The 19,635-nt window shown below is 42.6% G+C and overlaps 1 protein-coding gene across 2 annotated transcripts in view; it reads right to left on the bottom strand.

Annotated features, from left to right (window-relative positions):
- Positions 1–545: 545 nt before the first annotated feature.
- LOC132780009 (E3 ubiquitin-protein ligase SMURF1) overlaps positions 546–19,635 on the bottom strand; it is a 107,570-nt gene continuing 88,480 nt past the window's right edge. The window contains exons 12-18 of one of the 2 annotated variants that reach the window (XM_067462223.1): positions 18,411–18,525; positions 13,463–13,641; positions 11,452–11,589; positions 11,218–11,338; positions 10,255–10,456; positions 9,865–9,949; positions 546–5,831 (exon numbers count right to left, since the gene is read on the bottom strand). In XM_067462223.1, the coding sequence (XP_067318324.1) occupies positions 5,732–5,831; positions 9,865–9,949; positions 10,255–10,456; positions 11,218–11,338; positions 11,452–11,589; positions 13,463–13,641; positions 18,411–18,525 (940 nt within the window). In that variant the 3' untranslated portion in view covers positions 546–5,731. The remainder of the gene's footprint in view (positions 5,832–9,864; positions 9,950–10,254; positions 10,457–11,217; positions 11,339–11,451; positions 11,590–13,462; positions 13,642–18,410; positions 18,526–19,635) is intronic. The other variant, XM_067462224.1, reaches the window with a different exon arrangement.

Below are 19,635 nucleotides of genomic sequence, written 5' to 3'. Positions count from 1 at the left end.
ATCATTTTGTTCAATACATTTTATCCAGTTTTTAATGCCTGTGTCATAGGAGTTTCCCTCAGCCAGTTCATCACTTTGATTTTCACCTTCTCCTCGTCAGAAAAGTGCTTTCCACTCAGGTGTTCTTTCAATCTAGTAACCTTCACCACAACACCAGTTGATGAGCTACTGACGACTGGCACTGCTCATTCAGTTCCACTGGTTTCCCGCTACAAGGCGGTAAGAAACCAACTTCCCCTGAGAAAATTCCCCATAAGGGCTTGTTACCTTACTTTCTGGATATCCTTCATACAGCGCGAACTTAGCACTTGAAAAAGGAATGAGGATGCTCATCTCTAACCTTCACCACAACGCCAGTTGATGAGCTACTGACGACTGGCACTGCTCATTCAGTTCCACTGGCTTCCCGCTACAAGGCAGTTAGAAACCAACTTCCCCTGAGAAATTTCCCCATAAGAGCTGGTTACCTTACTTTCAGGATATCCCACAAGGTCTCTTCCAACTCTATGATTCTATGAACCCAACCCATGAAAGAGGAGGCAAACTTTAAAGTTGTGAGAGTTTATTGCATATGTAACAAAAATGAACATGACCTCCTGGGCCCAGCCTACTATACAATCACTGTTTTTATTCCAGCTGGCTCCATAACCACGTTAAATAGAACTAGTATTTTCTTTAAATACTTTGATTTAGACATAAAATGGAAAACATTAGTGTACAACTGTTTCCCCTCCCCACAAAACAAAATCCGCCATAAAAATGGAGAGAAGAGTAACAAGGGTAGCAGCAATACTTAAAAACAAGACATTACAAAATAATAAGTTAAAAAATACATTATAAAGTGGTTGAGGAACAAAAAAAAATTCTTTTTTTTTTTTAAACAAAGTAAAAACAAATTACATACTGCATTTTTTTTCTGGAAAACTGTCTGTGCTCTACAGTGTAGAATACTGGGTACCGGAGCCACGGAGAGGATGGGAAGGGAAAGCCGGCTCTGGAGGATCGCGGCGGTTTTACAGTGCTGAGCAAGCGCTGTCCTTCACTGAAAACAAGAAGTTGGTCCAAAATGTTCCCATCTGACGTAGAACGTAGAACAACGTGTCCTTTCCCAATTTGAAACACAAGAGGAGTGGTGATTTCCTACATCCCTGAGTGCATGGATGCTGGATGATGCATTTCAGGGCAAGTAAACAAAGACTCGGGAAGATCTGCATCACTGGACCAGTTGATAAGCTCTGCTCTTACCAGAGGGACCAAAAGCCATTGGAGGTGGCCTTCAAAAGCACCAACGGGCTGAAGGAACAGAATGCACACATACCCTTCCAATTCCTCTGTGTCCCCATTGCAACTAGTTTCCCGAGTAAACAAAGACTTGGGAAGATCTGCATCGCTGGACCAGTTGATAAGCTCTGCTCTTACCAGAGGGACCAAAAGCCATTGGAGGTGGCCTTCAAAAGCACCAACAGACTGAAGCAACAGAACACACACATACCCTTCCAATTCCTCTGTGTCCCCATTGCAACTAGTTTCCCAAGTAAACAAAGACTCGGGAAGATCTGCATCACTGGATCAGTTGATAAGCTCTGCTCTTACCAGAGGGACCAAAAGCCATTGGAGGTGGCCTTCAAAACCACCAATGGGCTGAAGGAACAGAACGCACACATACCCTTCCAATTCCTCTGTGTCCCCATTGCAACTAGTTTCCCAAGTAAACAAAGACTCGGGAAGATCTGCATCACTGGACCAGTTGATAAGCTCTGCTCTTACCAGAGGGACCAAAAGCCATTGGAGGTGGCCTTCAAAACCACCGACGGGCTGAAGCAACAGAATGCACACATACCCTTCCAATTCCTTTGTGTCCCCATTGCAACTAGTTTCCCGAGTAAACAAAGACTTGGGAAGATCTGCATCGCTGGACCAGTTGATAAGCTCTGCTCTTACCAGAGGGACCAAAAGCCATTGGAGGTGGCCTTCAAAACCACCAACAGGCTGAAGCAACAGAACGCACACATACCCTTCCAATTCCTCTGTGTCCCCATTGCAACTAGTTTCCCGAGTAAACAAAGACTTGGGAAGATCTGCATCACTGGACCAGTTGATAAGCTCTGCTCTTACCAGAGGGACCAAAAGCCATTGGAGGTGGCCTTCAAAACCACCAACAGGCTGAAGCAACAGAACGCAAACATACCCTTCCAATTCCTCTGTGTCCCCATTGCAACTAGTTTCCCATCTAGATGCAAGACACAGCCACAAAGGGCAGGGTGCTTCCGATATCCTTCAGTACATCAATCTGCCTTAAAGGGAAGTTTCCACTTGCCTGCTGCCAACCTGCTACAGTTGGTTCTCATCAACCAAGAGGTGAAAGGCAAGACTATACATCAATCCTTTGAAAGTTTAGCTGCTAAAAAGCCCTCAGCATATGTGCAAGTTAAAGCTTCGCAGACCACAGCCTGCAAGAAAGAGCTCATTTTCCCACTCGGTTCTCTAGCTTCCTTGTTGGGGGAAAGGAGAGGTGGAATGCTCTGCCTGACGTCTATGGCACGCTTGTCATCAAAGATACAAAACAACAGAAAACCAACCCTATTGTGCCTTGCTTGGTTCCTCTGCCAATCCCAGCCTGAGCCTCCCTCAAACTGCAGCGTCCAGAGTCACCGCGCACTATTGATGTTGGCTCTTGGTCAGTGGGACCAGTGGGACAAAAGATTCAGGACACACAAATGGGAAACCTAAAGCAGATTTTGGAGACACGCTCCTCACATCTTCCTCGCTATAACCACAGAGGAAGCTATCGACACTATGTGAATATCAACACAGCCAGGATTCTCCTGCTACCTTTGGAGTGGGACTGCCTTTTCTGAAGTGTGTTGCTTTCCTCATTTCGCTTCTATTCTTTCCTGGTGCAACGTGCACTTTAGGTGCAGAAATGGGTAAGGCCACAAACAACCTCCCGGCATGTGGCCAACTGCATCCTCTCCATATTTGAGGAACATCTTTCTCATGAGCCTGTAAGGAACAGACTCTGCAAATCTTTCTTCCGCTTTCATCTTCGGAATCACTTTGCACATTTAAATTCTAGCGACGGAGTAAACCACAAGGTTCACCACCTCCTATGTATGGACAACCCCTCATCTCCAGAGGATGGCAAAGATGCCTGGCTTAGCCTATTAATTCCAAATCCTCCAAACTCCCTTGACACTTTGCAACCTTCCCAAAGAACTCACAGTGCAGTTAACTGGTCCCTTAAGCGCGACTGCGTTCCCAAGTCAATTCTACGTTATGCCTCGGCTCACCATTTAAATAATCCCCCAACCAGCCCTTTAGCCACATGGTGCAAATATCACAACATCGTAAGATTTCCTTTTTTCCAACGCCGCCCTCCTATTTCCATCGCCAAAACCACAAATGTTACGGTCAGTGGAACAAACAGAAAAGAGAGACTTTAGGGTTTCTCACAAGTCACTAACTTGAATTTGTCCTACCACAGTTTGAAGTTATTATCAATTTAAAAATTGACAAGAGAAGCATCTTTGTAGATGAATAGCTTTTCTCGCCCAAAGCATCATCTCTCCGACTGCATCTCTGCATTTAGATCAGGAGGGAGAAGTCTTTTTGGCCCAAGTTTGCCAAGTCAGATTTGATGCTGAGGCAGTCTTTCTGCCAAGCAATGATGTGTTGTTAAAAATACTACCTTGCTGCTTCTAGTAAAGGAAAACAAATGTGTTTGATGAAATGTAACCTGAGCGCTCTTACAGGAAGTCATGGGAAGCTGCTCACTTAATAACAACCTTGCACAATAGCTTCAGATATACGCTGGAGGGAAGGAAAAAGAGCAAGAGAGGCTGAATGCAGGACTTTGGATTGCTCACGAGCCAAAAGTTAAAATCACTATGTTAGACCTTTATGCACCATATATCCCAGACATAATAGCATAACCCTCTTTGAACAGAGCCATTCTCCAGTCCTGATGGAACTGGGATTTCAAGTCAAAGTACGCATCTGAGAAAACAGGAAAAAATCTTTCAGACTGCTCAGACCTTGGGCCACAAATGTCCCCTTGCTGCATTCTCTGACGTATCCCAGTCATAATAGCATAGCCAAACATTATACAAAGCATTTGAACAGAGACGTTCTCCAGTCCTGATGGAAGTAGGACTTCCATATTCCAAGTCAACGAATGCATCTGAGAAAACAAAGTCGGAGGAAAGGACTCTTTCAGACTGCTCAGGCCATGAATGCCCCCTTGCTGCATTCTCTGACGTATCCCAGTCATAATAGCATATCCAAACATTATAAAAAGCCTTTCTCCAGTCCTGATGGAAGTAGGACTTCCACTATTCCAAGTCAACGAATGTGTCTGGGAAAACAAAGTCGGAGGAAAGGATTCTTTCAGACTGCTCAGGCCACGAATGCCCCCTTGCTGCATTCTCCGACGTATCCCAGTCATAACAGCACAACCAAACATTATACAAAGCATTTGAATAGAGCCGTTCTCCAGTCCTGATGGAAGTAGGACTTCCACTATTCCAAGTCAATGAATGCATCTGAGAAAACCAAGTCAGAGGAAAGGACTCTTTCAGACTGCTCAGGCTACGAATGCTCCCTTGCTTCATTCTCTGACGTATCCCAGTCATAATAACATGACCAAACATTATGAAAAGCCTTTAAACAGAGCCGTTCTCCACTCCTGATGGAAGTAGGACTTCCACTCTTCAATGAATGCATCTGAGAAAACAGCGTTGGGGAAAAGGAATCTTTCAGATTGCTCAGACCCTGGGCCACGAATGCCTCTCTTGCTGCATTCTCCGACGTATCCCAGTCATAATAGCATAACCAAACATTATAAAAAGCCTTTCTCCAGCCCTGATGGAAGTAGGACTTCCACTTTTCCAAGTCAATGAACGCATCTGAGTAAACAGTGTCGAGGGAAAGGAATCCTTCAGACTGCTCAGACCTTGGGCCACGAATGCCCCTCTTGCTGCGTTCTCCGACATATCCCAGTCATAACAGCGTAACCAAACAAGTCTGCCTCATTTTTAAAAAGCCTCCACGTCTAAAATGGCTTGGATTTCATCCTTTTCTCCTCTTCTAAAGAGCCAAGCCGCTGCGTTCACACAAGGAAGAATCCTTCGTCGTGCGCGCCTACGGATCCGTTCTCTGCTATCCATTTTCTAAAGTGAATTCTGAAATGTGCAACTGGGAAGATCCCTGGGCCAGTCTTCCTTTTCCCGTCGCGTCTGGAGTCTACAAGGGCTCAGGACCGCCTTAAGACAAAAACACCCATATACACCTACCAGTCAACAGATCCTCAGCAAACCAATCTCAAGATACTCAACTACAATTTTGATACTCCTATAAAAAAAGACCACAGGTCATTGACCTTATCACAATATGTGTTACGAGTCTAGCAGAATATCTTGGGTAACCAAAACCAAATGCTGAACCTGACTGCCTTTACTGTCGTGGGAAATGGAAGGGGAAGGGAAGGGATGGGGGGAAAGGCAGGAATCGCCGTAACAAAAGGGAGAAAAATATATGGTCGGGAACCACCAACAAAAGCCCCCCCTCCCCACAACTCCGCCACAGGAGGGGGAAACGGCCACGGGGCCCCCTCCCCAAGTTGTTGAGCGTGTCTCAATGCTTTGGACAAAAAAGAAGTTCACAGCAAGCTTCTTCTTACAGCTTTTGATTTGGTGGTCCATGAGCTAGAATCTTGTTTCCTTTGGTTGCCCATTCACTCCACTGCAAACCCACAGGTCTCTTCCACAGCCGTCAGGAGCTTCTCGTAAAGCTTCTCATAGGTTTCGTAAGGCGGAATGTCAATTCGGTTAAAGCTGCGGAAAGGGGGAAAGAAACCAGGTGAGTCTGCCGCCATCTCTGGTCACAACGCTTGGAATACTTTACCTGCCACAAAATTATATAAGGGAATTTATTTATCTCTCTATATAAAAATGCTCTGTGCATAATGAATACCTTAAAAACAAAAGAACCAATGAACGAAATCACACCAAATTTGGCAACAAAATGTCTCACAACACAAGGAGTGACCATCACTCAAAACATTATGATTTTGTCATTTGGGAGTTGTAGCTGCTGGGATTTATAGTTCACCTACAATCAAAGAGCATTCTGAACTCCACCAACGATGGAAGTGAACCAAACTTGGCACACAGAACTCCCATGACCAACAGAAAATATTGGAAGGGTTTGGTGGGCATTGACCTTGAGTTTGAGAGTTGTAGTTCATCTACATCCAGAGATCACTGTGGACTCAAACCATGATGGATCTAGACCAAACTTGGCACAAGCACTCAATACGCCCAAATATGAACACAGATGGAGTTTGGGGGAAATAGACCTTGACATTTGGGAGTTGTAGTTACTAGGACGTATAGTTCATCTACAATCAAAGAGCATTCTGAACCACACCAACGATGGAATTGGGCCAAAAAATCCCACACAGAACCCCCATGATCAACAGAAAATACTGTGTTTTCTGGTGGTCTTTGGTGACCCTTCTGACACCCCCCTGGTGACCCTCCCCCTGGGGTCTTGACTTCCCAGGTTGAGAAATGCTGCCTTAAGGCCATCCAGTCCAACTCCCTTTACCAGGGCAAGAAAACATTATCAAACCCCCGGAGGATCTTAATCTCCTCGATGTTTTATAGGGGGTGATGCGTTCGGACAGGTAATTTGGGCTGGGCCCGTTTAGGGCAGTCGGGACCCCTGTGGGGGTCGCGAGGGGCTGTCAGAGGGGTCACCAAAGACCATCAGAAAACATAGTATTTTCTCTTTGTCATGGGTGTTCTGTGTGGTCCAATTCTATCATTGGTGGGGTTGAGAATGCTATTTCATTGTGGGTGAACTATGAATCCCAGCAACTACAACTCCCAAATGGCAAGGTCTATTTTCTCCAAACTCTACCAGTGTTCACATTTGGGCATATTGATTATCTGCACCAGGTTTGATCCAGATCCATCACTGTTTGAGTCCACAGTGTTCTCTGGATGTAGGTGAACTACAACTCCAAAAACTCAAGTTCAGTGTCCACCAGACTCTCCCGGTATTTCTCTTGGCCATGGGAATTCTGTGTGCCAAGTTTGATTCAATTCCATCATTGGTGGAGTTCAAAAGGCTCTTTGATTTTAGGTGAACTATAAATCCCAGCAAGTCCAATATTCCCAAATGACAAAATCAATCCCCTCCAACCCCACCAGTATTCAAATTTGGGCGTATCGGGTATTTGTGCCAAATTCGGTCCAGTGAATGAAAATGCATCTTGCATATCAGATATTTATATTACGATTCATAACAGTAGCAAAATTAAAGAAGTAGCAACGAAAATAACGTTATGGTTGGGGGTCACCACAAGGTGAGAACCTGTACTAAGGGGTCGCGGCATTAGGAAGGTTGAGAACCACTGGTTTAGGGCTTTCTAGGCCAAAGCCAGCACTTTGAACTGTGCCCGGTAGCAAACTGGCAGCCAGTGGAGCTGGCGTAACATGGGAGTTGTATGCTCCCTGTACGCCACCCCAGTTATTAACCTGGCTGCCTCTCGTTGGACTATTTGAAGCTTCCGAGCAGTCTTCAAAGGCAACCCCACGTAGAGTGCGTTGCAGTAGTCTATCCTAGATGTAACGAGAGCATGGACCACCGTGGCCAAGTCTGACTTCCCAAGGTATGGGCGCAGCTGGCGCACAAGTTTTAATTGTGCGAACGCTCCCCTGGCCACCGCTGCAACCTGGGATTCCAGGCTCAGTGATGAGTCCAGGAGAATTCCCAAGCTGCGAGCCTGGGCCTTCAAGGGGAATGTAACCCCATCCAGCACAGGTTGTGACGCTATGCCCTGTTCGGCCTTGCGACTGACCAGGAGGACCTCTGTCTTGTCTGGATTCAACTTCAATTTGCTCACCCTCATCCAGACCGTCACAGCAGCCAAGCACCAGTTCAGGACCTGAACAGCCTCCAATTTATTCGAAAAGGAAATATCATTATCTAGCCAAAAGCTTTAGAGCAGGCATGGTCAAACTTTGGCCCTCCAGGTGTATTGGACTTCAACTCCCATAATTCCTAACAGCCGATAGGCTGTTAGGAATTGCGGGAGTTGAAGTCCAATACACCTGGAGGGGCCACAGTTTGACCATGCCTGCTTTAGTTTGACCAGGCCTACTCATACTGAGGCCTACCTCACACTGAGGCCTACTAAGACACTGAGATCCTTCTCCCACAGAGACTTCTCACAGACTGAGGCTACTAAGCTATAGGGTGCACCTGCGTCTATTGAGGAGCATTGCTGAGTGAGTGTGGGCTTATTAACAAAAGACCCTCCTCATAAATGTACAGCAGAGTAACTTATTAGCAGAGGCGTGACCCAGCACCAGTAGCCAAAAGCGATACGAGAAAAGAACAAGACACAGATCGATGTAATCTTTTCCATGGAAGGCTTTTCTTTATAGTCAAATAATATGGTTGCACTATTTACAAGAACAGGGTTCCCATAACACAAATAAAGTATTTTATGCTTCCTTCTTTGCTTCCATGCCGGGCTTCTTTCTCATGAGGGTAAACTACTTCACTGTCACAGAGCCTCCTCTCACAATGACGTTACACAGGAACTTCACACTAGCTTTTTATACACAGCAGCCTTCACACACAATGGCCTTCAATCTGGGACTTCTCTCCGCCCGTCCGTTGGACCATTTGAAGCTTCCAGACAGTCTTCAAAGGCAACCCCATGTAGAGCGCACTGCAGTAGCTTTTGCTGAGTCATTGCATTCATATAACCCTTTCAGTGCTTGACTCACATTTTTGTAGTTAAAAACACCTAGTTATTTTTTTATATATATATTTCTGACAGGTATAACTAGAAACAACATCATACGAAAGCTGACTGGCACAACCTGGGGATCACAACCAGACACAGTGAAGACATCTGCCCTTGCGCTATGCTACTCTGCTGCTGAGTATGCATGCCCAGTGTGGAACACATCTCATCACACTAAAACAGTGGATGTGGCTCTTAATGAAACATGCCGCATTATCACGGGGTGTCTGCGACCCACACCACTGGAGAAATTACACTGCTTAGCCGGTATTGCACCACCTGACATCCGCCGGGAAGTAGCAGCCAATAGTGAAAGGACCAAGGCAGAGACATCTCCAGCTCATCCCCTGTTTGGGTATCAGCCAGCACGTCAACGACTTAAATCAAGACATAGTTTTCTTAGAACTACAGAGACACTCGCTGGAACACCCCAGCAAGCGAGAGTCCAAAAGTGGCAGGCCCAAACCCAGCACCTCAATTCATGGGTGATACCAGATGAGAGACTCCCCCCTGGGCACACAAAAGACTGGGCGACTTGGAAGGCGCTGAACAGATTGCGCTCTGGCACCACGAGATGCAGAGCCAATCTTAAGAAATGGGGCTACAGGGTGGAATCCTCAGCATGCGAGTGCGGAGAAGAACAAACCACTGCCCACCTGCTGCAATGCACCCTGAGCTCTGCCACATGCACGATGGAGGACCTTCTTGCGGCAACCCCAGAGGCACTCCAAGTGGCCAGATACTGGTCAAAGGACATTTAACCAAATACCAAATTTACAAAATCTGTGTGGTTTTTCTTTTTCTTTTTAATCTCTGTGTTTGTTTTGCTCTGTTGGAATTGTAATACAATGGTTGCTGATGACACGATAAATAAATAAATAACAGGTATAACATAAAATATTTAATTCAGAGGTATTATAGGTAACAGATTGGAAATGCAAAGCAGGTGTTTTGCTTAAGCACTTCTTGTTCACCTGGCAGATGCATTCTCCAAGTCACAGGCCCAAACTACCACAAGGCAATATAAAAAAAAGCAGGCTTACCAAGTATGAGCTTTCGGAAGGTTATCCGTGTTTGCATCTATCAAATGGATAGTGAAGAGCCTGGGTCCTGCAGCGCCTGTAGAGCCTTGCAAACAGACATTCTAGTTAAGGCCCTTCGAGAACACAGCCACCCCCACCCCCAGACACTTCTCTGTTGGAGCCAACGTTGTAGATCACCGAGGGAAAGAGTAAAAGGGGGGAAATAGCAAACGTAATATGCCATCACATCTAAGGCACACCTTGTTTTTGGAGCCTCAAAAGTGGGGAAAAGCGAGCTTTAGATTCTGTGAAATGCAGTAGTCACCAAAGCGAGCTATTGGGGTGAACCCTGCACCTCTCTGCCACCCACTTGTAGTACCCAGGCTCTAACTCAGCCTCCCTAGCAGTCACCTTGCAAAGCCTTGAAGCCTTGGAGCGGCACCCGCGTCGAGCCCGTCACAAACTGCAGCAGCCGTGCTCTCCGCTCCTCATCGAAGGCTTCCACCGCTTGCCAGAACCATTTGACGATGTTGCTGTCGGCCATGCAGTGCTTGAGGCGCGTGTTGGACTTCCAGTCGTTCAAGTCAATCTTATCCAGGCCACCGATGATAAGCTGGTGCAGCAAAACACACCCATTTTTAAGGAGCAAATACTATGGAACAGGCATGGGCAGACTTCAGCCTTCCCTCCAGGTGTTTGGACTTCAACTCCCACTATTTATTTATTTATTTATTAGCGACATTTATAGGCCGCCCTTCTCACCCCAAAGGGGACTCAGAGTGGCTTACAATATATATATATATATATATATATATATATATATATATATATATATATACACATATACATACATACATATATACACACACACACACACACACACACACACACATATACACACACACACACACACATATATATATACACATAAATATACACACACACACACAATACATTATATCATAAGCACAGTACAATATCAGCACTATAGATCATTATATTGTACTATACAATTATGTTGTAATATTATTAGTAATATTACATGTAATATAAAATATATAATTATAAAATCATATTATATTTATTTATATTACATATAATATTACTAATAATAGGAGTCCTCGGTGGCTCAGTGGGTTAAACCCCTGTGCTGGTAGGACTGACAGGTTGCAGGTTCGCATCTGAGGAGAGATGGATGAGCTCCCTCTGTCAGCTCCAGCTCCCCAAACAGGGACATGAGAGAAGCCTCCCACTGTGTAGCTGAATGCTATGGAGTCATGGGAGTTCTGTGTAGGGAACTGGAGTGTGTCCCTCTTGGTTTCACTTTCACTGGTCCCATGAATAAAAAACGAATACAAATGGTGTGCCCAGTACCTCGAGCTCCTTCTGGTCAAAAGGCTTCAGTAGATGTTGTGGAATAAGTTCATTAAAGCCTTTCTGAAGAGCCAAGAACTGGGCCTCAATCCCTCTCATGAACCTCCAGTTAACGTACAACCTGAAAAACACATGAAAAGAAATATATATATATTTTAAAAAAACAGAAGATGCAATGTGTTTTCGACTGGACGTTGCTGTTGAAGAGGAAAATGTCTTCTTTGCCACAGATACCTGACGTATTCTTTCTTGTTCTCCTCCGTGACAGAGACGTTCCTCCCATTTGGTTTGAGCTCATGCTGTAGAATCCTGCCAAACGCATTGTGCTCCACACAGAACGTATGGTCCAAAACTGGAGTAATATCATTCTCTCTGTCAAAAACAAATCCAAAGTATGCAAGTCATTCCTGCTCCTACCAGGACACACCCAGCAATGTTCCTAACTAAATATTTGGACAGCATGAGGCTGAGAAGCTGCCTGAAAGAACAGGGCACCAGGGAGAGATCTTTTGAATCACATTTTACATAATGCATGGGTTGTGTATCTGGGCCCTCAGTGACTCAACTGTGTTTTATTAGCCGTGTTTGTTGCCAAATGGATTACGCTATTTGTTTTTTTGTTAACACTAGCCATCCCCTGCCACACGTTGCTGTGGCCCAGTCTGTGTATATGTGTATATATGTGGTTTTGCGCATGCGTTGTAATGTAATTTTTGTGTTTTGGCTTTTAAATCTCTTTCACTGTGTTTTTCAGTGTTTTATGAGTGATGGTCACTTGTTGGCCTGATAGGTGTATTGTGTCCGAATTTAGTGTCCATTCGTCCAGTTGTATATGAGTTATGTTCATCCCACAAACAAACATTACATTTTTATTGTAACTTTACAATAAAACATTACATTTTTATTGTAACATTACACTTCCTGACTGTGAGAGCCGTTCAGCAGTGGAACTCTGCCCCGGAGTGTGGTGGAGGCTCGTTCTTTGGAAGCTTTTAAGCAGAGGCTGGATGGCCATCTGTCAGGGGTGATTTGAATGCAATATTCCTGCTTCTTGGCAGGGGGTTGGACTGGATGGCCCATGAGGTCTCTTCCAACTCTTTGATTCTATGATTCTATTTATATAGATACTAGCCATCCCCTGCCACGCGTTGCTGTGGCCCATATGGGGGTTCTGTGTGGGAGGTTTGGCCCAATTCTATCGTTGGTGGGGTTCAGAATGCTCTGTGATTGTAAGTGAACTATAAATCCCAGCAACTACAACTCCCAAATGTCAAGATTCTATTTTCCCCAAACTCCACCAGTGTTCACATTTGGGCATATTGAGTATTCATGTAGAGTTTGGTCCAGATCCATCATTGTTTGAGTCCACAGTGCTCTCTATATGTAGGTGAACTACAACTCCAAAACCAAAGGACACTGCCCACCAAACCCTTCCAGTATTTTCTGTTGGTCATGGGAGAACTGTGTGCCAAGCCTGGTTTGATTCCATCATTGGTGGGGTTCAGAATGCTCTTTGATTATAGGTGAACTATAAATCCCAGCAACTACAACTCCCAAATGACAAAAGCAATTTTTTTTGAGTGAAGAACATACATTGGGTTGTTAGGTGCCTTGTGTCCAAATTTGGTGTCAATTCGTCCAGCAGTTTTTGAGTTCTGTTAATCCCACAAACAAACATTACATTTTAAGGTAAAGGTTGTCCCCTGACATTAAGTCCAGTCATGTCTGACTCTGGGGTGTGGTGGTCATCTCCATTTCTAAGCCGAAGAGCCAGCGTTGTCCATAGACACCTCCAAGGTCATGTGGCCAGCATGACTGCATGGAGCACTGTTACCTTCCCGCCAGAGCGGTACCTATTGATCTACTCACATTTGCATGTTTTCGAACTGCTAGGTTGGCAGAAGCTAGGGCTGACTGCGGAAGCTCATGCCGCTCCCTGGAATCGAACCTGTGACCTTTTGGTCAACAAGCTCAGCAGCTCAGTGCTTTAACCCACTGCGCCACCGGGGGTTTATAAATAAAACATTACATTTTATTTATATAGATATATAGTAATCACACAGGACAGAGGCCAAAACACAGGACATGAGTTTAAAATCCATGCTTTCAACTCGTTGGGTATTATTTATTATGTTAATTCTGTAGCACGCTTTAAAAAAATGGGTTGACAGGATTATTGGAGGCATCGGCAACTCAGAATAGGATACCTGACACAGGTTTTGATTTTTTCAAGTCAAATACTCACAAAATCCAAACTAAGCTCTTGTGCAGTTCTGGGTCGACTGATTCCAGATCAGATAATTGGATGGGTTTTCCCAGAAGCTGCTTGTAGAAAGGAACGGTGAAGCCTCCGTTGATGTAGTGCCCGTGGAACACAGCCAGACCCATTATCCGACCAACGAAGTGGAAGTAAGACAGATGATCCTGCAAGAAATGCCAAAAAGACCAAGAACTCACTATCTAGAAGAGAAGCCCAATGATGACACATCTGGTGGTTAGAGGTATGCCTTTAGATCAGGCATGGGCAAACTTCGGCCCTCCCTCCAGATGTTTTGGACTTCAACTCCCACAATTCCTAACAGCCGGTAGGTAGGGCCGAAGTTCAACATGCCTGGACTAAATCAGCACTTTGAACAGATGTTGCTTGGAAAAGATTTTTTGAGATGCTCCTCAGGATCATGACTCATTCTCCCAGGACCCTCTTCAAAATATTTTGCACTTCTCCAGAGTTTGGGGTGTTTCTGGAGTCTGCAGTTACCTCCCACTTTATGTATGAAGGGCTCAATTTAGTCAGACATATTAAAAACTAACTAGGTATTTTTAATTACAAAAATGTGAGTCAAGCACTGAAAGGGTTAAATGGGTGCAATGACTAAGCAAAAGCTGTAGTAGTTCTACATAAGCATAAGCTCTCCGTCTGTGAGAAATCTCTGTGGAAGAAAGGCCTCAGTGTGTTACTAGGCCTCAGTATGAGAAGGCCTCAGTGTTAGTTCACCACAGTGGAAGAGAGGTGTCAGTCTGAGACAGCCCTCAGTATGAGAAGGCCTCAGTGGGAGAAAGGCCTCAGTGTTACTTCGCCTCAGTGGAAGAAAGGTGTCAGTCCAAGAGACCTCAGTGTTAGTTCACCACAGTGGGAGAGAGGTGTCAGTCTGAGACAGCCCTCAGTATGAGAAAGCCTCAGTGGGAGAAAGGCCTCAGTGTTAGTTCGCCTCAGTGGAAGAAAAGTATCAGTCCGAGATAGCCTTCAGTATGAGAAGGCCTCAGTGTTAGTTCACCACAGTGGGAGAGAGATGTCAGTCTCAGACAGCCCTCAGTATGAGAAGGCCTCAGGGGGAGGAAGGCCTTAGTGTTAGTTCGTCTCAGTGGAAGAAAGGTGTCAGTCCAAGAGACCTCAGTGTTAGTTCACCGCAGTGGAAGAGAGGTGTCAGTCTGAGACAGCCCTCAGTATGAGAAAGCCTCAGTGGGAGAAAGGCCTCAGTGTTAGTTCGCCTCAGTGGAAGAAAGGTGTCAGTCCAAGAGCCCTCAATATGAGAGACCTCAGCGTTAGTTCACTGCAGTTGGAGAGAGAGTCTGAGACAGACCTCAGTATGAGAAGGTCTCAGTGGGAGAAAGGCCTCAGTGTTAGTTCGCCTTAGTAGGTGTCAGTCCAGACAGCCCTCAGAATGAGAATGCCTCAGTGGGAGAAAGACCTTAGTGTTAGTTCGCCTTAGTAGGTGTCAGTCCAGACAGCCCTCAGTATGAGAATGCCTCAGTGTTAGTTCACCGCAGTGGGAGAGAGATGTCAGTCTGAGAGAGAGCCCTCAGTATGAGAAGGCCTAAGTGGGAGAAAGGCCTTAGTGTTAGTTCATCTTAGTAGAAGACAGGTGTCAGTCCAAGACAGCCCTCAGTATGAGAAGGCCTCAGTGTGTTAGTAGGCCTGATGTGAGAAGCTTCAGTGAGAGAAGTCCCAGGTTGAAGGGCATCGTGTGTGAATGCTCCAGTGTGACGGCTGCAGTGTGTAAAGCTACTGTGTGAAGCTCCTGTGTAACTATGGTATGAGAAGAGGCTCTGTGAGAGCAAAGCCAGTGTTGAAGCAAAGAAAGAAGTGTAAAGAAATTTGTGTTATGGAAACCTTGTTTTTGTAAATAGTGCAACCATGTTATTTCACTATAAAGAAAAGCCTCCTATGGAAGAGATAACATTGGTCTAGGTGTTTTTGTTTTTTTTTATCACTTTGGGCTACTAGTGCTGGGTTATGCTACTGATAAGTTACTCTGCTGTACATTTATGAGGAGAGTCTTTTGTTAAAAAGCCCACTCGCCCAATAAAATTTTGTTATATAAGGATCAGCATTCTGAAAATGAAGTTGCTTTTAGTCTATACGATGTCAGAACAGCCCTCTTCCTTAACGTAAACAACAGCCAAACACCCTTCGTTTTGTAAGAGAAATGTGAGCCAATCGGCTGGATGTGTTGCCAGCCATTTCCCAAGGAAACAATGGCTTCCTAGGGCAACCAACCCACACCAAGCACCACCCTGAAGGTTGTTAGTTTGAAAAATAAGGTCGCTTTCAAAGAAGTCAACGTGTTTTGAGGAAATGCTGCTACAGGAAGTCAGTTCTGTAAAGAATTTTCTTTCGGTTAAGATGAAGTGGCTGGTTCTAAGGTGAGCAATGCAATGAGCGTTTAGTGGTGAACCGAAAAAGGAAATGAACAGGAAGAGTCACAATTACTCCATGACTGAAAAAGCCGAGGCTCTACAAATTAATCCATTACAAGCAGCCGATGCTTTAAGGTCCTCAGACATATTAGGCCTACTTACCTTCACCACAGTTTTGTTTGGGGTCAACTGGAAAATAGAAATGGACAGATTCGCATAATATATATATATATATAAAGGCTACTGAGCTAGGGAAAGCTCAGACCTCACACCTGGGCCCCTTCTACACCATCATATAATCCAGATTATCAAAACAGATTATTATTATTTGCTTTGAACTGGATTATTTGAGTCTACACTGCCATATAATACAGTTCAAATTAGATAAATGTGTATTTTGTATGGCAGTGTAGAAGAAGATCTTAGTTAAAGATCTGACCTTGAACAATGGCTTATGCCAGTGGTTCTCAACCTGGGGTCCCCAGATGTTTTTGGCCTTCAACTCCCAGAAATCCTAACAGCTGGTAAACTGGCTTGGGTTTCTGGGAGTTGTAGGCCAAAAACATCTGGGGACCCCAGGTTGAGAACCACTGGCTTATGCAATTTGCATGTCTGGGAAAAACTGGAATTATGTCATCCCATTCCCTTGTAATGGACTCAGACCATAGGCACTGTGAAACCCAATGTGCAAATGGCAGATTAGCTGATTGACAGGAAGGTCTTGCTGTATATAGTGTATATATACCATATATACTCGAGTATAAGCCGAGGCACCTAATTTTACCACAACAAACTGGGAAAACGTATTGACCCGAGTATAAGCCGAGTGTGGGAAAAGCAGCATCTACTGGTAAATTTCAAAATAAAAATACCAATAAAATTACGTTAATTAAAGCATCAGTAGGTGAAATATTTATGAATATTTACATAAATAAAACTGTAATTTAAGAGAAGACGGTCCATCTCTGATTAAACCGTTATTCTAAACTTCTTTAATGTAAATGTGCTTACGTATTCTTCCAGTAAAATAATAAAGGTAATAATAATAATAATAGAGTAAAATAATAAATGTAGTAACAATAGAGTAAAATAACTATAGAGTAATAATAATGTAATAATAATAGAGTAAAATAATAAATGTAATAACTGAGTAAAATAATAATAATATTCTTCCAAGAATAATAGAGTAAAATAATAAATGTAACAATAATAATAATAATAATATAGTAAAATAATAATAACTATAGAGTAAAATAAAAATATAATAATAAATAGAATAAAATAATAATGTAATAATAATAGAGTAAAATAATAAATGTAATAACATAGAGTAAAATAATAAATGTAATACTAATAATAGAGTAAAATAATAAATGTAATAACACAGTAAAATAATAATAAAATTACATTAATTAAAGCATCAGTAGGTGAAATATTTATGAATATTTACATAAATAAAACTGTAATTTAAGAGAAGACGGTCCATCTCCGATTAAACTATTATTCTAAACTTCTTTAATGTAAATGTGCTTACGTATTCTTCCAAGAATAATAAAGAGTAAAATAATAAATGTAATAATAATAATAATAATAATAGAGTAAAATAATAAATGTAGTAACAATAGAGTAAAATAACAATAGAGTAATAATAACAACAAATAGAGTAAAATAAAAATATAATAATAGAGTAAAATAATAAATGTAATACTATTAATAGAGTAAAATAATGTAATAATAATAGAGTAAAATAATAAATGTAATAACATAGAGTAAAATAATAATGTAATAATAATAATAAAGTAAAATAATAAATGTAATAATAATAGAGTAAAATAATAAATGTAATAACATAGAGTAAAATAATAATGTAATAATAATAATAAATAAAGTAAAATAATAAATGTAATAATAATAGAGTAAAATAATAAATGTAATAACATAGAGTAAAAAATGTAATACTAATAATCGAGTAAAATAATAAATGTAATAAAATAAAGTAAAAATATAATACTAATAATAGAGTAAAATAATAAATGTAATAGCATAGAGTAAAATAATAATGTAATAATAATAATAAATAGAGTAAAATAATAAATGTAATACTAATAGAGTAAAATAAGAAATGTAATAAAATAATAATAGAGTAAAATAATGTAAATGTAATAGTAATAATAAGAAATATAGTAAAATAATAAATGACTGACTTGATTATAAGCCCAAAGGAGCTTTTTCAGCCTTAAAAAAGGGCTGAAGTGATCGGTTTATACTCAAGTATATACGGTAGTCTGAATACTTAATATGAGCCTGGGAATTTAAGATGTATCCACTATATTGTACAAATTCATTGAATATTTGGCCCCCAATCTCCTTCCAAATTGGGAGCACTGCTTTTGAGACTTTTCCACTTCAAAGGGGTTGATTTTGTCTGAACAATCCATTTCCGAAGCCACAAAGAAGCATTTGAGCTCCTTTTAGTATCCTGCCAAATTTTCCATAGTTTCCCTAATACACATCACAAGCAAACTGTACAAATATTCGTGTTTTATGATACTTACGGGATTGATAGAAGAGTCTGGATTTATCTGCAGCATGTAAATGTTATCTGTTGAGTACTGGAAAAGTCCATAATATGGGTTCAACATTTCATGGCACAATAGGTATAACCACTCCCTGTAAAAAAAAAGAGAAAGCATAGGAGGTGTTATACATTCTGCAGAGATTTTGTACAAAAGCGAAAGTTTGCCTGCCCATTAAAGCAGGAATCTCTTATTCACGGAGTACAACTATCTCCAAAGGAAAAAAGTCTCCAGAGTTAATTGGATAAATGGTGACAAATTAAGACATTATTATTCCTTTGATTAGCCTCTCCTGGGAAAATAAGTACAAGCACTCGTTGGCTGGCACGGGAACTCTTTGGCTCCCAACCCATTGCAATGAGAGCATACAGAAAGTAGGTCACTTTGCATTATCAAGTGATGGTCTGTTAATTAGCTATTACACACAGCAAGGCTCTGTTTAAAAAGGGAGGACTTGAACTAATGCTCTTCCTCTCTTTCTCCATATTTTTTTTCTTGTTGAAAATGCTATGATAGTAAATAATACAAGAAGAAATCTCCCAAGTAGTGCTTAGATCAGGCCTGGGCAAACTTCCTAACTAGCACTCCCTGCTAGGACTAGATGCCCAGTGATGGAAGGAAGGGAAGGAGGAAGGAAAGAGAGATGGAAGGAAGGACAAAAGGAAGGAATTGAAGGATGGAAAGAGAAAAATGAAGAGAGGAAAAGAGGGAGGAAAGAGGGAAGGAAGGGAAGACAAACGAGGAGGAAGGAGGAAGGAAAGAGGAAGGATGGAAGGAAGGGAAGGAGGAAGGAAAAAGAGGGAAGAAATGAAGGGAGGAAGGGAAGAATAAAGGAAGAGAGAGAAAAAGGAAGGGAGGAGAAAGAGGAAGCGAGGGAAGGAGGGAGGGAAGAGGGAAGAAAAAGACAAAGGGGAAGTATGAAAGGGTAGAAGGGAAGGATGGAAGGAAGGTAAGGAAGAAGGAAAAAGACAAAAAATGGAAGGAAAGGAAGGATAAAGGAAAGACAGAAGGAGGGAAAGACAAAAGGGAAGGAAGGAAGGATGAAAGGGTGGAAGGGAATGATGGAAGGAAGGGAATGAGGAAGGAAAAAAGAGGATGGAAGGAAGAGAAGGATAAAGGAAAGAGGGAAGGAAGGAAAGACCCAATGGAAGGAAGGAGAAAGAGGGAGAGAGGGAGGAAAGAGGGAAGGAAGAAAGGACGAAAG

Source organism: Anolis sagrei, chromosome Y, assembly GCF_037176765.1.
Source record: "Anolis sagrei isolate rAnoSag1 chromosome Y, rAnoSag1.mat, whole genome shotgun sequence".
In the NCBI taxonomy this organism is placed as follows: Eukaryota; Metazoa; Chordata; class Lepidosauria; order Squamata; family Dactyloidae; genus Anolis; species Anolis sagrei.
The sequence above is the reverse complement of the archived record's forward strand: the minus strand, read 5'-3'. Positions and strand labels throughout refer to the sequence as shown.